A 19525-nucleotide genomic window follows, 5' to 3' on the forward strand; every position below is an offset into this window, starting at 1 on the left:
TTATAGTTTGACTAATTGATTATATTTGTAGGTGAATTTCATCATCTTGAAACATAATAAGTTGATATTGCAACTTTTTAATCGAGGAGCATTGACTATGAATATCATGATTATGAGTATTACACAGTATAAAATTGCGGTTGTAACTATGACATTACATAATTTTTATTAGAATAAATGCGCTTAAAGGTGAAAAGTTTGATAAGTGTGACGCAGACCTAAATTATATAGTAAACAAAAAAAAATCAAAAAAGTCGAATAAAAATAATTAGGCCAAACACATCAAATTTGGAAAAACTATTTTTACAAAAGTTAGGCCAAACAATCACAACTTTTTCAAGAATTAGTTTGTGGAAAAACTCATTTTAAAAAGTAAAAACTCTTTTAAGGGGTGTTTGGTCAAGCTTTCTAAGGTGCTGTTTGACCTTGCTTATGAAAAATGACTTTTCATTTTTAAAAGGAGTTTATTCACAAGTTACTTTTTGGAAAAGTTTTAGTTGTTTGGCCATACTTTTGTAAAAGCGGCTTCTCACAAAATTTACATGTTTGGCCTAACTACTTTAATACAACTTTTATTTGCTTATTTGGTTCTTTATGTAAAAAGTAGAAGTAGAAGTAGTAAATATCTACTTCTACTTTTGGGGGTGAATAATCAGTTTTTGACTTCTCAAAAGTACTTTTAAAACTCTCTAATTTAACATGTTTGACCAAGTTACTACTTTTTCAATTACAAAAACACTTTTTAAGCTTGGCCAAACAGCACCTAAGTGCTTTTCTAATTGTAAAAGTAGTAGTTGGGCCAAACACTATAATCTAGGGAGATAAAAAACTACTTTTGAAAAGTCAGAAGTTAATAAAAAGCTACTAGAAACAGAAGCACCAAATTGATGTTTCTGCTTCTACTTCTCCCAAAAACTTTTAGGATTATAGAAACTAAAAAGAAACAAAAAAGCAGCAGTAGTAGGCCAAACTACTTTTACAAAAGTTAGGCCAAACAACCGCAACTTTTTCAAAACGTAGTTTATGAAAAAATTCATTCTAGAAAATAAAAGTTATTTTACATAAATGGTGCTAAACAGCACAAATTTGGCCAAACAACACCTAAATTTCCAAAATTTTCTCCCACGTTTCACACACAAAGACAACTTGGAAAATTCCAATTTTTTACTTTTCACCTCTCATTTTCATTTTTCATTTCCTCTCCTCACTCTCTCCTTCTCTAACACCAACCCATCGCTCCATCGCTCCACCGTCCACACCACCTTTCCTTCCTTCCATAAACCCTAATTCTTCAATTGAAGATATCAATCACAATAATGGGTACACTGGGCCGGGCAATCTACACCGTCGGATTTTGGATCCGAGAAACGGGTCAAGCTATGGATCGTCTCGGTTGCCGCCTTCAAGGCAACCACCATTTTCAAGAACACTGTATGCTCTTTTGCTTCATTTCTTTTCGATGATTTAATCGATTATAGATCTGGGTTCTCTTTGTTTGTGTGTTTTTACCCTTAATTTGTTGACATTTTATGGATCAAATTCTGTTGGTTTTGACATCTAAAATGAGTGTGGAGGTAAAGTTGACTTTAATTTATTGTATCGGTTAGTCTCTTGTAAAGATGGTTTTACACGAGTATTAGTGGAAAAGAAGTTACAAAAGTGAGCCGTTTTACAACGTACTTGTGTAATGGAAGGCCACCTTAGCCGCATAGCTTAATTTTCGGCATTTTGTTTGTTGATGTTTGTATATGCGAACCAACAGGTTTTAGTTGAGTCGGTCTTTATGATAAGAGACGCGAGCTTTTTAGGGGGCGTTTGTTTCGTGCACGGGTATGGGGTTGGAATCAGGAATTATACCCGGGTGGTATGGGTTTGAAACTTGATTCCTCATACCTTGTGTTTGGTTCATTTTTGAGTTGTATGAGTTTGAACATCAATTAAGGTTAAAATGCGTAAATTAAAGTATTATAAATAATAATTTCAATATTATAAAATCATGAAAATGATTAGTTAACCAAATAAGTATATAAAAAATTGGATTTACAATATGCTATAATTTGTTTTTTCATATTTTTGATCAATTTAGTTTGATACCCGTGGGTATCAATCTCATACCCACCCCCTTCCTTGGGTATGAGAAACCCATACCTCATGGGTTTGAGGTATGGGTATGAAACCCTTGTATTTGCCAAACAAACACTTGGTATGGGTTTGGCTCATTCCAAACCCATACCTCATACCTTTTTTGGGTGAACCAAACACCCCCTTAAGGTTTTGGCTTGGTTTTTTAGATGTAAAAGAAGTCACAGGGTAAGTTTGTTGCTGACGGATTCGGGACAGGTGTGACTTTACGGCTAATCTAGCTTACTTGATTCTGTGAGTTATTAAGGTTTTGGCTTGGTTTTCAATTCAGAACTCTAAGCTCACCGCAAACCTAGATTCAACCGCTTGTTTGTTTGTCTAGGCTGAGTAAGGTGAAATTTTGAAGCTATTAGCTTGAGGGTTTGGGCTATGTTCATTATTTGATTTTTTTTTTTTTTTTTTTGATAGGGTAAAGAATCTAGATTAATCGAAGTCAACCTATACCATCCTTGCGGATGAGAAAAGTAAAAGAAACAAATTACCAAGCACCAAACATAATTAAAGGACATCAAATAAGAAACTCTCATTAGAGAATAAAGTTACTTTAGAGCCCAACAAAAAAATTAAGAAAAATAAAAAATAAAAAAATCTAAAGGGAGAACGAAGTGATCCCAAACTAAAATCAAGAATGATTTAGTACAATCAATTTGATGATCAACCCTTGAAAAATTGCTCTTTTTTTTTTCTTGATTTAAACCTCCAATTACTAAGACATATGTCTAAAATAACCACTTTAAGGCTAAAAAGAAGAGGAAATCAAAGATTAGTCTTAAGGAGTAAATCAAAAAGAGAGAATCGACTAAAGAAGTACTGAGTATTTCTTTTTAATGAAACAAATATAGAAAAAGAACACATGATGGAGGTTTCATCTTGTTAGGACATAATTTGACTATGAAGAAATTTTCTAAAGATGCCTTTTAGAAACTTGCCAACACCAGAGATTCAGAAATTAATCTTGGGGCAGAATTCAGAATTTCTTGGATCTATTTCAATTCTTGAATTAAACCTTCATTCTTAAGATATATGACTAAAAAACTCTACTAGACTAAAATGGAGAGTAAACAACAACAACAACAACAACATCAGAGCCTTAATCCCAAAATGATTTGGGGTCGACTGACATGAATCATCTTTTCGAACCGTCCATGGGTGAACGCACGCCTCAAAATGCGAATAAAAAAAGGGAAGATGAAAAACAAAAAGGAAGAACGAAAATGTAATGGAAAGTCAAGGTGAACTTAGGGGTTTTAAAATCGAATTCTGTCTTTCTTTTATAAAAACTTAAAATTTAAATCGAGAGGAAAGATTAAAACGATTTTTTAAAAGCCGAAATAGAGTTAAGGATCCGGAATGAACCAGGTAAAATCTATAAGAAAGTGGTTGGTGAAAAAGTGTAATAAAGGAGAGAAAAATAAATAAATTAATTTCTTTAAATTAAATAAAAAAACACAATCTGTCAAAAAACATCAAATACTAAAAATCCACATGTATCCTTTCCCTCCATTGTGCCCTCTCCGTCACCATACTCTCCTCAAGCCCCAGAACTCTCATATCGTGCTCTATCACTCTCAACCATGTCTGTCTCGGTCTTCCTCTGCCTCTAGGGACCTTTTCTGTTCTCCAAGTCTCCAGCCTCCTAACGGGTGCGTCCATAGGTCTCCTTCTCACATGGCCAAACCATCTTAGTCGGTTTTCCATCATCTTGTCCTTTATTGGCGCCACTTTTACCTTTTCCCTAATCACCTCATTCCTTAACTGATCTTTCCTTGTATGTCCGCACATCCACCTCAACATGCGCATCTCCGCCACACTCATCTTTTGAATGTGACAATACTTCACGGCCCAACACTCGAAGCCATAAAGTAGGGCAGGCCTAATTGCCGTGCGATAAAATTTTCCCTTTAATCTTTGGGACATATCTTTATCGCATAGAAACTCTGAAGCACTCTTCCATTTCAACCATCCTGCTTTAATTCTGTGAGCCACATCTCCGTCTAACTCCCCATCTTTTTGAATAATAGATCTTAGATATCTGAAGAAATCCGAACCCCATCGAAAATAATACTCCCCGCCTCTGTCGATCTCAACCCCGCCACCTTAGTGAACTGACACCTCAAATACTCAGTCTTACTCCTGCTCAGCCTGAACCCACGAGTCTCTAGAGTTTGCCTCCACAATTTCAACTTTCTCTCCACCCCCTCTTTTGTCTCATCAATCAACACAATATCATCAGCAAACATCATACACCAAGGGATGTCGTCCTGAATATCCCTTGTCAATTCATCCATAACTATAGCAAAGAGAAAAGGATTAAGTGCGGAACCTTGATGCACCCCGATGGTAATAGGAAATTCTTCCGTTCTCCCAACATTAGTGCGAACACTTGCACTAGCCCCCTCATACATGTCCTTTATGAGGTTAATATATTTTCGCGACACACCCTTTCTCGCCAAAGCCCACCAAAGTACTTCTCTTGGTACCCTATCATATGCCTTTTCCAAGTCAATAAAAACCATATGTAAGTCCTTCTTCTTGTCCCGATGGTATTCCATCAACTGTCTCATGATAAAAATCGCATCCATAGTCGATCTCCCGGGCATAAATCCAAATTGGTTTTCCGAGATGTCTACACATCTCCTAAGCCTTTCTTTCGATTACCCGCTCCCATAACTTCATCGTATGACTCATAAGTTTAATTCCCCGATAATTGGAACACTCTTGAACATCACCTTTGTTCTTGTACAAAGGGACAAGAGTGCTTCTCCTCCAAGCTGATGGCATCTTGTTGCTCCTCCAAATCTTGTTGAAGAGCATGGTTACCCATTCGATCCCTTTCTCCCCGAAGCACCTCCAAACTTCTATGGGTATACCATCCGGTCCCTCTGCTTTCTTTGACCCCATCTTCCTTAACGCCTTTCTAACTTCACTCTTTTGTATTCTACGCACAAATTCCCGATTAACCATGCTTGGTGTTACCTCTACATCCCCAAAACCTTGTTCCTGATGTCCATTGAATAAATTATCAAAGTAAGAACTCCATCTAGCCTTTATTTCGTTATCCTGAACCAGAACCTTGTCGTCCATATCTTTCACACACCTAACTCTCCCAATATCTCTCGTCTTTCGGTCTCTTATGCGAGCCAGTTTATAGATATCCTTCTCTAAAATGGAGAGTAATTATAGTCAAATCTTATAGTAGGTAAAACTCAAGAAAAGTAACAAGAAGAAAATTCTAACAATAGAGATGAGGAAATGTGGGAGATTAGAGATTCAACCCCATTTCTAATTTCTCGATGTTTTTTTGCTTTTGGAGAGAATTTTCTCTCTCTAAGTATTTAGAGAGAGGAATGCTCATGTTCATTATTTGATGGGAGAGTTTTGGGGGGAAGCTCCTTATTCATCGAATAATATAAATTATGGGGTGCTGCTTTGTTTGGGTTATTTGATTTCTCCCGAGATCAGGAACTGAATAAAGTGATTATGTTGAGGTTGTAACACCCCGGCCCAAATCGGGTCGGGAGCGGTTACTTATGATAGCTTACCTGTACATGGCACACAAATCAACACGGGTCCTTTATAGCGCATTTTGTCCTCACTCATGCGCATCCCGGAAGCCTTCCCAGGAGGTCACCCATCCTAAGACTACTCTCAGCCAAGCACGCTTAACTTTGGAGTTCTTTCGCATGGATGACCATAAAAGAAGGTGCACTTTGTTGATATGAGTAGTACTTCCAATCCCTTTAAGCACTAGTCATTTAAGCCTATCACTGGACTTCTTCAATTATCGTAGGGTGTTACAGAGGTGGCATTATATTAAATTTAGGAAAATGAGATGGCGCCACTGGGTGGCACTTAAATTGGGCGTCACCGGGGGCATTATGGTAAATCACCTAGGTATTTTCATTTCCCTCTTCTAAGATTTAAATTTCAAAGTAATTAGTAGAAAATGGTAGTTTAGGAATTTAAAATTACATAACTAAAAAATAAATAAAAAAATCAGTAGGATTTTCCCAAGAGTCTTGCCACTTTTTGAGGATGAATGTTACTACAAACAATTGTGTATACGGTGTGGTCAAGCATGGTTTTAACAAGTAAATTATGCAGTTGATTCATGGTAAGGTACTAAGGCTGGAATCATTGTCAAGGTCTCAAGGCAGTCGATCGAAACTCGAGTTTTATTTGAGTTTTGCTTGAGGAAGGCAAATTAAATTATGATAACCCATTTGTTACATATCAAAAGTTCGTAATTCATTCCATGGCCTTCTTCTTCAGTCGTATCGTATTTCCTCTTTTGTTGGCTTGTATGTGAAGAACGAACCTAGTAGATGAAAGATACAATACAAATATACAACGATGAAGAAACGTAATTAATGATGAAAATAATTTAGTGTAAATTAGATTAATAGAGTATTAAATAAATTGTTTTGGTGTACAATATTATAGATAAAATTAATTTAATTAGAGTTCATATTAATTGAATAGATATAAAATTACATATTTGTCCTTAGAATTTTGGCGCAAAAACGAAAAATAAAATCTTATTTTTTTTTATTTTTAATTATGGTGGCACCGAGATTTGCTGTCACCAAGTGGTGCCCTATCGCCACCCTTAAATTTATCATCCAAGCGTCCAATCAATCGGATGTAGACTTTTTTTTCCTTGGGATGTCTGTAGTTTACTCAAACTAGTTTTAAACCCGTGCAAATTGCACGGGTATGCGATTTAGACTATTATCTCGAAAATGAAAAAAAAAATGAATGATTACCTGTGGGTTGTTTCCTCAAACAGTTGTTCTAAATGCATGTTATCTACCTAATATAATATAAGAGTAAGCCACCTCATTTAATTTGTATATATGTCATTTTTATATATATGTTATACAGAATGGTTGGTAACATTTACACATTATATTATCTCGAAAATGAAAAAAAAAATGAATGATTACCTGTGGGTTGTTTCCTCAAACAGTTGTTCTAAATGCATGTTATCTACCTAATATAGTATAAGAGTAAGCCACCTCATTTAATTTGTATATATGTCATTTTTATATATATGTTATACGGAATGGTTGGTAACATTTACACATTATAAACAATTACATACCCAGTTAAGCGAAATGCCTCTTAGCTAGACATATCAAAATATGACCTGAACAGTCGACCCGCTTGGCCCATTATCTATTTGACCCGTGCTCGAAAACCCCTGTTAGTTTAAAGTTGAAACTCGATCCGACCCGCTTAACCACATGAGTCTAATATAAGTTTATGTTTAATGTGAATGTAAAATAGGCCCCACGTTTGATTGAGTTCTTGTAAATACGGGGCCATTAATCATCTGCTTTTATGTTATATGTGAATGTAAAACCGAGCCGACCCGCTTGACCCAATAAGTTCCATGTTAGTAATAGAGTTTCAATGTGTTGACTATAATTATTTGTTTTTGAGTTATTACCGTTATTTGGAATGCGAAGAAAATGAGGTGAACTTGGGTCCTTACTATCTCGGAATTTCTTTTTATACAAAAAAATAATTATAACAATTGTTTGAATCATGGTTGTTAACAATACATAAAAGTGGGTCTTATAATTATTCAATGTAATTTTGATTCTATCGAATTCGTTTATCTTTTAGTAATTATTTTTGTATAAGTGTATAGATTTTTGGTTTGTAAGTTAATTTGGTTGATTTTTTATACTAAAAAGGGGGGAAATGAGAGATGAAGTGAATTGTTAAAGTTCAGAGCAAAGTTGAAAATGTGCCCGCGTCTAATAATTTGTCGATGGGTTTTAACTACCCGATATCTCAAAGGAACCAAATACTCGGCCCAAAGTTTCAACCCTATCCCAAACTAATACCCTCAAGCTCAAGCTAATACCCATAGATAATAATGGCCCATATATACATTGTATCCCCTAATACCATTTCACCAAACCCTTGAATTTGCTCCTAGCTCCTTGCCTCCTTCACATCATTTGTTACCCCACACTCATATTTTTGCTGAACTCTAACGCCATCCATACCCTTCTTCCAATCTCACCTCTTTGAGTCTTTTCCATTTCACTCTAAAGACTTGCACAAATCTAAAACCATCGATCCGAATAACCACATATTTCCACTGTACTATCCTAGGTTGCACCAAAACGGACACGGACACGACACGGACACGTGACACGGCATCCCATGAAATTTAGGACACGGGACACGTCATTTAAATTTAATAAACTATATATTTTATAGTTATATATGTGTGATTTTATTTTTGAAAAAGTATTGAATATTAAATTTAAATAAGTGAAAGTAAAACTTACGTTAATTATAACTCATTCTCATTTTCAAAACCAAAAACCAACTTATAATCAATCTATTTCGACATTTCATTACTAGTCTAAAGAACATCATTTGTCTCCAATTCAGTTTAATTCCCCACCAAATTCAACCATATAACAATTCTCGCCATTTACCTTAAATTCCACTTGATTCCGTTTGGAGGTGTGTCCAAATACCATGGACACGGCTCAAAATACCATGGACACGTGTCGGACACGTGCCCAAATAAAAGATGAAAGTTAGACACGGCTTTACAAGTGTCCGACACGTTTTGACGTGTGTCCGACGAGTGTCGTGTCTGTCCGACACGGGAACGCTGATTAGGAGGAGTGTCCGTGCAACCTAGGTACTATCTCGAAATTTGTAGATCTACTGTATTTAAGTCTACCTAGGTTTTAAAAGGTAATATTAAAAAATATACTCCGTATTATTTTTATATTTTCACTCGTATTTTATTTATTTTGTTTCTCTCTTTAATCTTCACTTGTATATCTTTTCCCCTTTAAAATCATCACTTGTACTATATCTTTTCTCTCTTTAATCATCAGTTGTATATCCAATTAAAAGCTCTAAAATATAATTATTATTTTGTTTTAATATTTTTATGAAAATCTAAGTCTGTTACTCCATTAATTTTCAAAGTTTTGTAATTTTTGGATTGTAATTTCTAATTTCAGAGATTGTTATTTTTGGATTCATGAATATCTATTGTAATGTATAATTTTTTTGTTTTATTATTATTACCCTTATTATTATTATTGTTTTAATTTTTTGATGAAAATGTAAGCATGTCATTAATTTTCGAAGTTTTGTAATTTTTAGAGTGTAATTTTTAATTTTAGAGATTTATTTGTACTACAATTTGTAATTTCGGGGATTATAATTTGTAATCTTTAGTTCATTCATAATAGTATAATACATGAGAGAGGATAATTAATTCAGTGCGAAAAAATGGAGCCCTTTATGAAATAAAATTTTGTTCACTCCCTTATTTTTAGGGACCATGTTTACTGTTTAAAAAAAAGAAAAAAAAAAACTTGTATGTGATGAGGTGGGTGCACCAAATTGCTTGAAATGTTCTATTTATAAAGATAAGATTTGTGAAAATTTCCAGTTTCCTAAAATGCTTTTGATTGTTCAAAGCTATGCTTGCGGATGATGATTGGTTTAGTACTGGTGATAGATTGTTCCAGTTGCTGTTTGATTTATGCTGCGAAGTCTTGTCATGGGATAGCAAAAGTTGGGACAGTAGGGTTTATCACTTGTTAAATTATATTTGACACATTTTTTTTTTCCATATCCATGTAGTTGTGGGAGTCATTTGCTCGACTTTGGTGGACATTATACAGAAATTTGTTTAGTGCTTCTATCTAATATGGATGGAAGGTGAATGAGCATTGACCACTAATAATAAAAATTCTCAGGTGACTTTTCTCTTAGTTAGGTGCCTATTATTGTAAAACTGCTACATCACGCTAGTGCATGTACATGGTGATATATGAGGTTTAGTGTCATGACCCTTTGTTTAGCAAGCCTCTAGTTTCAGATATAGTATTTTCGCACAATGGAGTTTTATTTTTATAGGTTAAGTAGCAAATCACTTATCCTCTTTATCTTTCACCTTCTGTGAGCTTTTCATATATTTTGTTTTGCTAATGTAACTAGATTGTCCTCTTCTTAATATTTTTACCTTTGTTATATTGATACTCTTGTCAGATTTCCAAGTGTAAACCTGCCTCCTTTCAGTTACTTTTTTTTTTATGTGGATAACATGGGTAAAGATAAACAGTAACCAAATAGCTTTTTGGTATGGGGAAAGGTAAGGTTTTTTTTATCAAGGAATATGAGAAAAAGAGAAAAGTCATCCTCCAAGTTGATGTCTTTACTGACAAGGATTTGGCGTGTGTTTGGTGTAGCCTAGAAGATTGTCAGGCTGAGAACTTTAGATGTTTGACCAATTTGATATCTTAGATTGCCAATTGCAAGTTGTTGTATGCCTCTTTACAACAGTGAAGATGTCAAAAGGTAACATAGTTTTATGCATAATGAACAAAGGCACATAGAAAACACCTGAGTTAATGTATTCCATTACAAGGAACTGATTGGTGGAGCTAGGGGAGGGCTAGCTGCGGCGCTCGTCCCCGTTGGAGAATGAAAATTTCAAATTATATAGTTAAAGTTTTCGCACTTTTTTAGAGTTTCCCTTATCGCCCCTGCTGAAATTTATCGTCCCCTTTGAGTTCAAATCCTGGCTCTGCTAGAAACATGTGCACTTTTACTGCTTAGGATGTGAAAAAGGATTCAAAACGTACTCATTAAAGATCCCAATGAGAAAGGGGACGTACAAAAGCTTTTAAAAGAGAAGAAACAGAAGGTATGATAATTAGTAAAAGGCCCAAAAGCAAGCAGCAGTGATCAACTGCACCTTGTATCCCATTTATATTGTCTTGATTTGGCTATGCCTCGTATTTAAGAATTGGTGGCGAATATCATTATATCTGTTGACTTGGGGAATTTAAACGTAGATGTGTGATGTGTCAAATCTCTCTGCACTAGGAGTGTCGATAAGATAGGAGTATGTTACTTGATTAGGGGTAAGGATGAGAAGCTCACTTATTTATTTTACTAACTATAGAAAGAGAACACTTCTATTGGGAAGGAGCAAAAAGAATTCTGGACAGTGCAAATGGAATGGATTATTTTTCTAGGGTGAAAAAAAGTGGAAGGAGGATTGCGAGAACATTGATTCGCAACTTGTTTAAGAAGAGAAAGTTTTTGTGTTGATGCTGATGATTACTGTATCCGATTTAGCCGCCGCCAGCTCCTTCCTTCTATGCTCTCCTTTTATTCGATCTCCTTGCTACCCAAAACAAACTTTTTTCCTCTCTAGCTCGGACCTCAAACCTGTTGGTGAGAAATTGATTTTTAAGGTTTGAGCTGCTGCTCTTTTATTTATTATGAATCTGAAATTTTTTTTTTTTTGGTTGCTACAATCAGATTGTAGTTTGCCTTTAAATAGTCCTCATAGAGAATTCTAGAGCTACCCTAGGAACTAGAAATACAACTCACAACTTAGATTTCCTAGGACATATTAAATGTGACTCAACAGATTATTAGAAACCTAGTAGCCCCTAGATCCTTCCAAAATATGCTACTGCAGCAGCAATGCTGAAAATACAAATTATCTCACAAATTCCCCCTTTAATTTGTAATTTTCAGCTGCCCCTTAAACTTCAGAAACTTTTCTGTTGTGACCGGCTTAGTAAGCATGTCTGCTGGCTGATCATTGGTGTTAATGAACTTCAATTGGATCGCCCTTTTGTTGACCAAGTCACGGATGAAATGATGGCGAATTTCGATGTGCTTTGTCCTTGCATGAAATACAGGATTCTTAGCAAGGGCAATAGTTGACATATTATCACAAAAGATTGTTGTAGGACCACTTTGCTCTTGCCCCAAATCTGTCAACATTCTTCTTAACCAAACCACTTCACAAGCGACCTCTGTAGTCGCCGATACTCAACTTCGTGGATGACAATGCCACGGTTCTTTGTCTTTCTTGAACTCCATGAAATCACCTTCGAACCTAGGCACATAACATATGCTGAAGTGCTTTTCCTATCGTCTAGTGAACCTGCCCAATCACTATCAGTATAGCCCACTTGAATATGATCTTCTTCCTTAGTATACTTAATGCCATGTGATACGGTGCCTTTTAAGTATCTCAATATCCGTTCTTTCGCCGCAAAATGAAGCTTACTAGATTATTCAAGAACCTAGACACCATACTTACAGCTTGTGTTAGGTCTGGCCTTGTATGAGTGAGGTACAATAGTGACCCAACAAGGCTTCGATACATGCTTGCATCAACCTTAGCTCCACCGTCTTCTTGCTTTAACTTCTCATTTGCTGCCATAGGTGTTGCTACTGGTTTGGAGTCCTTCATGTTAAACTTTTTCAACAAGTCTTAGGGCATATTTTTCTTGAGAGATAAATATCTCCCCCTTTATTTGCTTGACTTGAATGCCCAAAAAATACTTCATAAGCCCCAAATCTGTCATCTCAAATTCCTTCATCATGCTTTTCTTGAATTCGGCTATGAGAGAGTAATCATTTCCGGTGAATATCAAGTCATCTACATAGAGGCAAATAATGAGGAACTTCTGCCCATTTTTCTTCATGTAAAGTGAGGGCTCATTTGGGCTTTTAGTAAAGCCATTATTCAAGAAGTAGCTATCAATCTTACTATTCCACGCTCTTGGAGCTTGTTTAAGCCCATATAGAGCTTTCTTCAATTTGTACACTTTATCCTCTTTTCCCTTTACCTCATAGCCTTGTGGTTGCTCCACGTACACCTCTTCTTCTAGCTCGCCATTAAGAAAAGCAGACTTTGCATCAAGTTGAAATACTTCTAACTCCAATTGAGCCGCCAAAGCCAATACCAACGATTGTTTTATACGAGCGAACGGAGCGAAGGTTTCATTAAAATCAATTCCAGGTTGTTGGGCATACCCCTTGACAACTAATCTTGCTTTGAATTTTTGAATGCTTCCATCTTCATTATATTTTGTTTTGTACACCCACTTCAAACCAATCACTTCTTTGCCTTTTGGAAGATCTACAAGCTGCCAAGTCTTGTTCTTTTCGATCATGGCAATCTCATCATCCATTGCTTTTCTCCACACATCTTCTTTCGTTGCTTCATCAAAAGTATGTGGCTCACATGTAAAGAGAGCAAAGTCACTTACTTCATCAGTTAATACTACATGAGATGTCCATTGGCCAAAGCGGTCAGGTGGCCTGCTTACTCTTTCGGTGCGTCGAACCGGAGGTGGTGATGGAGAATTTGACTGTGCACTGGAGGAAGAACTAGAACTAGAACTGGAAGTGTTGCTGGAAGGACTTGATGGTGAACTAGAAGAGGAACTAGAAGAGCCTGACCTCATAGGAGAAGTGCTATTCTGCTCTTCAGTGTTTGTGGCAGCACCTTCATTGTTACTGTTTCTGTTTTGCTGGTCATTGCGGCCACTATCCACCTGAAAGGACATCAGGTGCTGCTGGTGGTGAATCTTCATTCGCTGCCCATTCCCAAGTTCTTGTTTCATCAAAAATGACATCTCTAGAAACAAGAATCTTCTTGTTTTCCGGATTTAGCAGCCTGTAGCCTTTAGATTCATCACTATAACCAACAAAAAGCATCTTCTCACCTTTCTCATCAAATTTGTCCTTGTTTGGAGATTGATTTAGAGCGTATGCAATGCTGCCAAACACTTTAAGATGGTCAACCGTTGGTTTTCTCCCACTCCAAGCTTCAAATGGAGTCTTGTTGCGAACTGATTTTGTTGGGGAGCGATTCAAGATGTATACAGCTGTGTGGACAGCTTCTGCCCATAGACTATTTGGTAGTTTTTTACCCTTTAGCATGCTTCTAGCCATTTCAACAATTGTTCGGTTTCTCCTCTCAAGCAACACCATTTTTTTGGGTAATGAACGAATCGTCGATTTGCCTCATAATGCCTTCCCTTTTGCAATACTCCATGAAGGGTTTGTAGATAAATTCTCCACCACGGTCAGTTCTTAGTGTCTTGATTAGGAAGCCACTTTGTCTTTCAACAAGGAATTTAAATTGCAAAAAGACACTAAAAGCATCTGACTTTTTATCAAGAAAATAGATCCACATCATGCGAGTGTAATCATCCACAAACAAAAGAAAATATCTTTTGTTACCTAGAGAGGGAGTTCTTGTGGGGCCGAAAATGTCAGCATGAACAAGCTCCAATGGTACTTTTGCCCTCCAAGATGTCTTTGGAAAAGGTAAGCGATGCATCTTGCCATATATACAACCTTCACATACTCCTTTTTGTCCCTTGATCTCCGGAAGTCCAGCCACCATTCCCATTCCCTTCGCTTAAGTAATCGCAACCCTCTCTCATGCAAATGACCATATCTTAAATGCCAAAGGTGCGATTCGTCGACGACTTCACTACTTAAAGCAACTTTCTTACAACTTGGCATGACAAGAGGAAAGACTTTATTTCGAGCCATACCAACTTTTGTAATAACAACCTTTGTCTTTTTGTCAATGATTTCACATTGACCACCATCAAACACCACTTTGTAGCCTTTCTGCACCAGCTGCCCAACACTTAGAAGATTATGAGCAAGACGTGGTACATAGAGAACGTCATTAATGTACTTCGATTTCCGAATTTGATGCCACCGAAATAGTTCCTTTGCCTTCGACACTTTCTGCTTTGCCATCTCCAAGAGTGACCTGACTCTTGTAAGTTGTATCAAGCTCTTTAAAGATTTCCTTATCTCCTGTCATGTGGTTACTACAACCGCTGTCTAGAAACCACACCTTATCCGACTTCTCTTCCACATTCAAACAAGTGTAGAACACTTGATCTCCTTCTCCTTCTTGAAGGAAGTTTGCCTCAGTTTTCTCCTTATTTTGATGCCAACAATCCCTTTGAGAATGGTTGGGAATTTTGCATCTTTTGCACTTATAGCGACACTCGACTGACTCATGACCGGACCTTTTGCAAATAATGCAAAGAGGGGTGGAATTTCCTCGCCTTTTGTTGTCGGTATCCTCTCCTTCCTCTCCGCCCCGCCACGGTAGGAATTATTCTCACGATTGCCTCTTCCATGTTGCTCCTTCTTTTGAAATTCACTTCCTTTCTTCATATAAGAATCTGTCTTGGGCAGATTTAGTTGCGATCGAAATGCTTGCTCCAAGGGTCGATTTGGAGGCTTTCGCATTCTTTCTTCGTGTGCTTCAAGTGAGCCCATTAGCTCAAACATTGAGAACTGTGAGAGATCTTTCGATTCTTCGATGGCGGGAACAATATAATCGAATTTTGAATTTAAACTCCTTAGAACTTTTTCAACAACTCTTTTCTCGGGAATGCTATCGCCACAACTTTTAATTTGATTTACTATCGTCGTTACGCGGGAGCAAAAATCTGGAATTGTCTCATCATCTTTCATTGATAAATTATCAAAATTCTTCCATGCAGTTTGAAGTTTGATGGAAATTACCCTTTGATTTCCCTGAAATTCTTTTTGGAGAACTTCCGCTTCCTTGGCTTTAGAAATGCCATATATTCGGGGGTAGATTGTCCTACTCACACCTTGATGAATATAGCGTAATGCTTTAGCATCATTCTTCACATTTTCTTTATATTCTTATTTGGGTCTTGTCGGGTCGTCTGTCGCCGGGTGGGTCCTCATAGCCTATTTCAACTAATTCCCACAAGCCTTCTGATATGAAGAAAAACTTCATTTGGCTGTGCCAATAATCATAATGCATGCCTTCAAAGATGGGGATTTGGTTTGGTGAATAGGAGAAAACAGTAGTAGAAGTTGCGGAAGCCATTTCTGGCTCTGATGCCAAATTTGTTGGTGAGAAATTGATTTTTAAGGTTCGAGCTGCTGCTCTTTTATTTATTATGAATCTGAAATTTTTTTTTTTTGGTTGCTACAATCAGATTGTAGTTTGCCTTTAAATAGTCCTCATAGAGAATTCTAGAGCTACCCTAGGAACTAGAAATACAACTCACAACTTAGATTTCCTAGGACATATTAAATGTGACTCAACAGATTATTAGAAACCTAGTAACCCCTAGATCCTTCCAAAATATGCTACTGCAGCAGCAATGCTGAAAATACAAATTATCTCACAAAACCCAGATCTAAATTGTACAAGGAAACACTGGTAATTTTTGCAAACTACCACCAACGTGGTGTTCTCCGACTTCTGATGGTGGTCACCGTTGCTGTCGACGTGGTGAGTGGTGAGTGGTGCAACACCGGTGGTGCTGCTGTGATTGTGGGTGGCAGAGGTTTTGTGTTAATTTTGTGATGGTGTGGTGATTTTTGAGTGGTTAGGCGAGTTGGTGGTTGGAGTGTGGTGGCCGCTTGTTATGGTGGTGTCTGGTGTGGTGGAGTTGCGGTGGTTACCTGGCAGGAGTGTGGTGGAGGTTGCTGAGATTATGACTAATATTAAGTGGGTTTGTTTTAAAAGACATACTAGTCTAGTTTCTTAAGAACCGTGCCCAAATCAAATGGAAATAACAGAGTACTTTTCTATCATCTTCATCCGCTTAACTTATCATTCGTGTATAACTTGAGGCGGAGGCACGGAGCTGCTTAAAGTCCTCAGCAACCACCTATGTTTGTTTGCTGCCTGTATCGTTGCATTGTCTAATCTATCTTTGTGTCTCTAGTGTCTCGGCATCGGACTTTGATGAACATATTTGATAAGGCACCCGTGGTCGACAAGGAAGCCTTCGTGGCACCAAGTGCTTCTGTTATTGGAGATGTTCTGATTGGATGCGGCTCTTCCATTTGGTATGGCTGTGTTTTAAGAGGTATGATGTTTGTAATGTATTACACTACCTTTAATTTGGGAACCCGTTCTTCTTCAACCTTTGTCCAACAGATACTCTGCTGATTTGTCTGTTGACTTTTGTCTTCTTAATGGCTGCCTTTGCGATGCCCTCATTTATTCGCTTTAGGCCAAAGCTCATGTGAGTCACGTCTTTCTGTTATTGGCTGTTTACGATAGCTGTATCTCCCTATTTATGCAGGTGATGTGAACCACATTTCTATTGGGTCTGGAACTAATATTCAAGATAATTCTCTTGTTCATGTGGCAAAGTCAAACTTAGCCGGGAAGGTGTTGCAGACTATTATTGGAGATAATGTTACTGTTGGTGAGTTAAAATTACCCTGACAGCCTGATAACCATGGTTTTTACAATTTGATGATGCCGCGTGACTTTTTGTATGCATGGAATAGGTCACAGTGCAGTCTTACATGCTTGTACTGTTGATGATGAGGCATTTGTTGGTATGGGTGCCACGTTACTTGATGGAGTAGTTGTTGAAAAACATGCCATGGTTGCTGCTGGAGCCCTTGTAAGGCAGAATACCAAAATTCCTTCTGGACAGGTTAATTCTCTCCATATGTTCTTGCTCCTCGAAGTTCATAATTCAAATATTGGATTGGAGATAGCTGAAGTTTTATACTCTTGTTTAGCGATTTACCTAATTATCTTAGGAACTCTGACACAATACATGATTTGATAAGGAACTGACCAGTCTCATTAGTACATATTTCATCAGGCAGACAATAAAATTAGTATATCCTATTTCATCAGGCAAACAATAAAATTAGTATGCTCATGTCAGTTCAGGATATCTATCTATATATTTTGAAAGGTTTCGTGGGGCCATCAGCTACTTTTTTTGTGGTTTGCTCCATCGACGAGCCATAAACGAAAAGAAGAATTGCAAAGCTTTCCTCCCGAGTGTTAATACCCTTGCATTAGAAGGGAATTGAACTCGGGAATTCTAGTGAAGCTAGTTCAAAGAGAGTTACATTCGTTTTGAGTTTTTAGCATAACTATGGTTTATTGTTATCCTGATTTTAGCCTATTTAGGGCGCACCTGGGGTTTCTTAATGAAAGCTTTGCTTGCATTACATTATTACCTTATTGAGGTCACGCTCCATTTTCTCAATACAGGTTTGGGGAGGTAATCCAGCCAAATTTCTGAGGAACCTTACAGAGGAAGAGATTGCTTTCATTGCTCAGTCAGCGGCTAATTACACCAACCTAGCACAGATTCACGCAGCTGAAAATGCGAAAAGCTTTGACGAGATCGAATTTGAGAAGGCACTGCGAAAGAAATATGCTAACAAAGATGAGGAGTATGATTCCATGATTGGCATTGTTCGAGAAACCCCGCCTGAGCTTATCCTCCCTGACAATGTCTTACCCGAGAAAGCTGCACAGAAATCTTCATAAACACTCTTGTAGGTGACTTCTGCCATTACTTGACCGGTTTTTCTTGTTGATTTTGCAATTATCAGTTATGTTCGAGATTGGCTACTTCAGTTCCAATAATTTCAAACAATAGTCCTCTGATACAATTTTTGTTTTCAGCCGACCTTCAGTTTCTCATCATATTAGCCACTTAAAATCCCTGTTGTAATGCCAATGTCGAACTCTGTGAAAGTTTCGAATGTTGAGTTACGACTATGTAACCATATTTTGAAGTTACACAGGGTCATCTTGTCAACATTTGTGTAATGTGATTTGTGAGCATTGGAAATAAGATGGCAATCTGTTTACCTTCTGCCCTTTCTACATAGATCTCTCTGTCATCATACTTCATTTTTTCACTGTGGAACCAAATGATGATACTTCGGAGTTCCGACTTTGTTGTGATGAAATCACAGCTCTTACTATAGGAATTGCAAATTAATTGATTGATATGGAAGTCAAGTTGTAACTTGTAACCTCATATCGTGTTCTATAATGTTAAACAATGCGCCAAACACAAGCGCCTTTGCAACTTTGTGCTGTAGAGTAGTTTGGAGTCCGATCAAACTTATTGTTGTCAGGATGAATTTTCTCAGAAAATAAAATGTTTGAAGATCCCGTTGTCATAGTCTAAAAATTGAAATTATTTTAAAATACAAGAATTTCTCATTTCATTTCTATACATTTCTTTAGAGTATTTGAGGAAGAATTTTTCCGTTGATATTAATTTTGACCGGTATCCATTTCTCTAAATTATTGCTCTCTTTTGACTTAGAGCAACGAATTGTCTAAGAAAACTAAGTATGAATTGCATGATTCCACTCTATCACTTTGCTTTTTCACGTTCGCCAACGCGTGCTTTAGGCGGTAAATATTGTTAACTATGTATTTGTAAAAATTATAAAAGTTAGATATTTTTAAGGGTAAATTGACAATTTATACCTAACATAACACTACTTTTCAAATCTTATACCTAACATAATTTTTTTACAAAACTTATACCACAAGTGCCCAAATTTTATAAACTTTATACCAACTGTCAAATCCGGTGAAAAAACTAATAAGTGACCGTTATACCCTTCCAGTAAATAGTCACCCACAATAACTTTTACTTCCCTACTTTCATTTTACTATCCCTAAATTAAAACCCCCCCAAATTCTCAAAATCAAAATCCTATATTAATCGTCTACAATCAATCAATCTTCTTCAACACAACTAATACA

General features: G+C 36.9%; 1 protein-coding gene across 1 annotated transcript; it reads left to right on the forward strand.

Annotated features, from left to right (window-relative positions):
* Positions 1 to 1124: 1124 nt before the first annotated feature.
* On the forward strand, positions 1125 to 18614 carry LOC141633132 (gamma carbonic anhydrase 1, mitochondrial-like). The gene is made up of 5 exons (XM_074445605.1): positions 1125 to 1431; positions 16701 to 16844; positions 17064 to 17189; positions 17275 to 17426; positions 18002 to 18614. Exons 1-5 carry the CDS (start codon positions 1317 to 1319, stop codon positions 18281 to 18283), a joined length of 819 nt encoding a protein of 272 aa, XP_074301706.1. The 5' UTR covers positions 1125 to 1316; the 3' UTR covers positions 18284 to 18614.
* Positions 18615 to 19525: the final 911 nt, after the last annotated feature.

This window comes from Silene latifolia, chromosome Y, assembly GCF_048544455.1.
Source record: "Silene latifolia isolate original U9 population chromosome Y, ASM4854445v1, whole genome shotgun sequence".
In the NCBI taxonomy this organism is placed as follows: Eukaryota; Viridiplantae; Streptophyta; class Magnoliopsida; order Caryophyllales; family Caryophyllaceae; genus Silene; species Silene latifolia.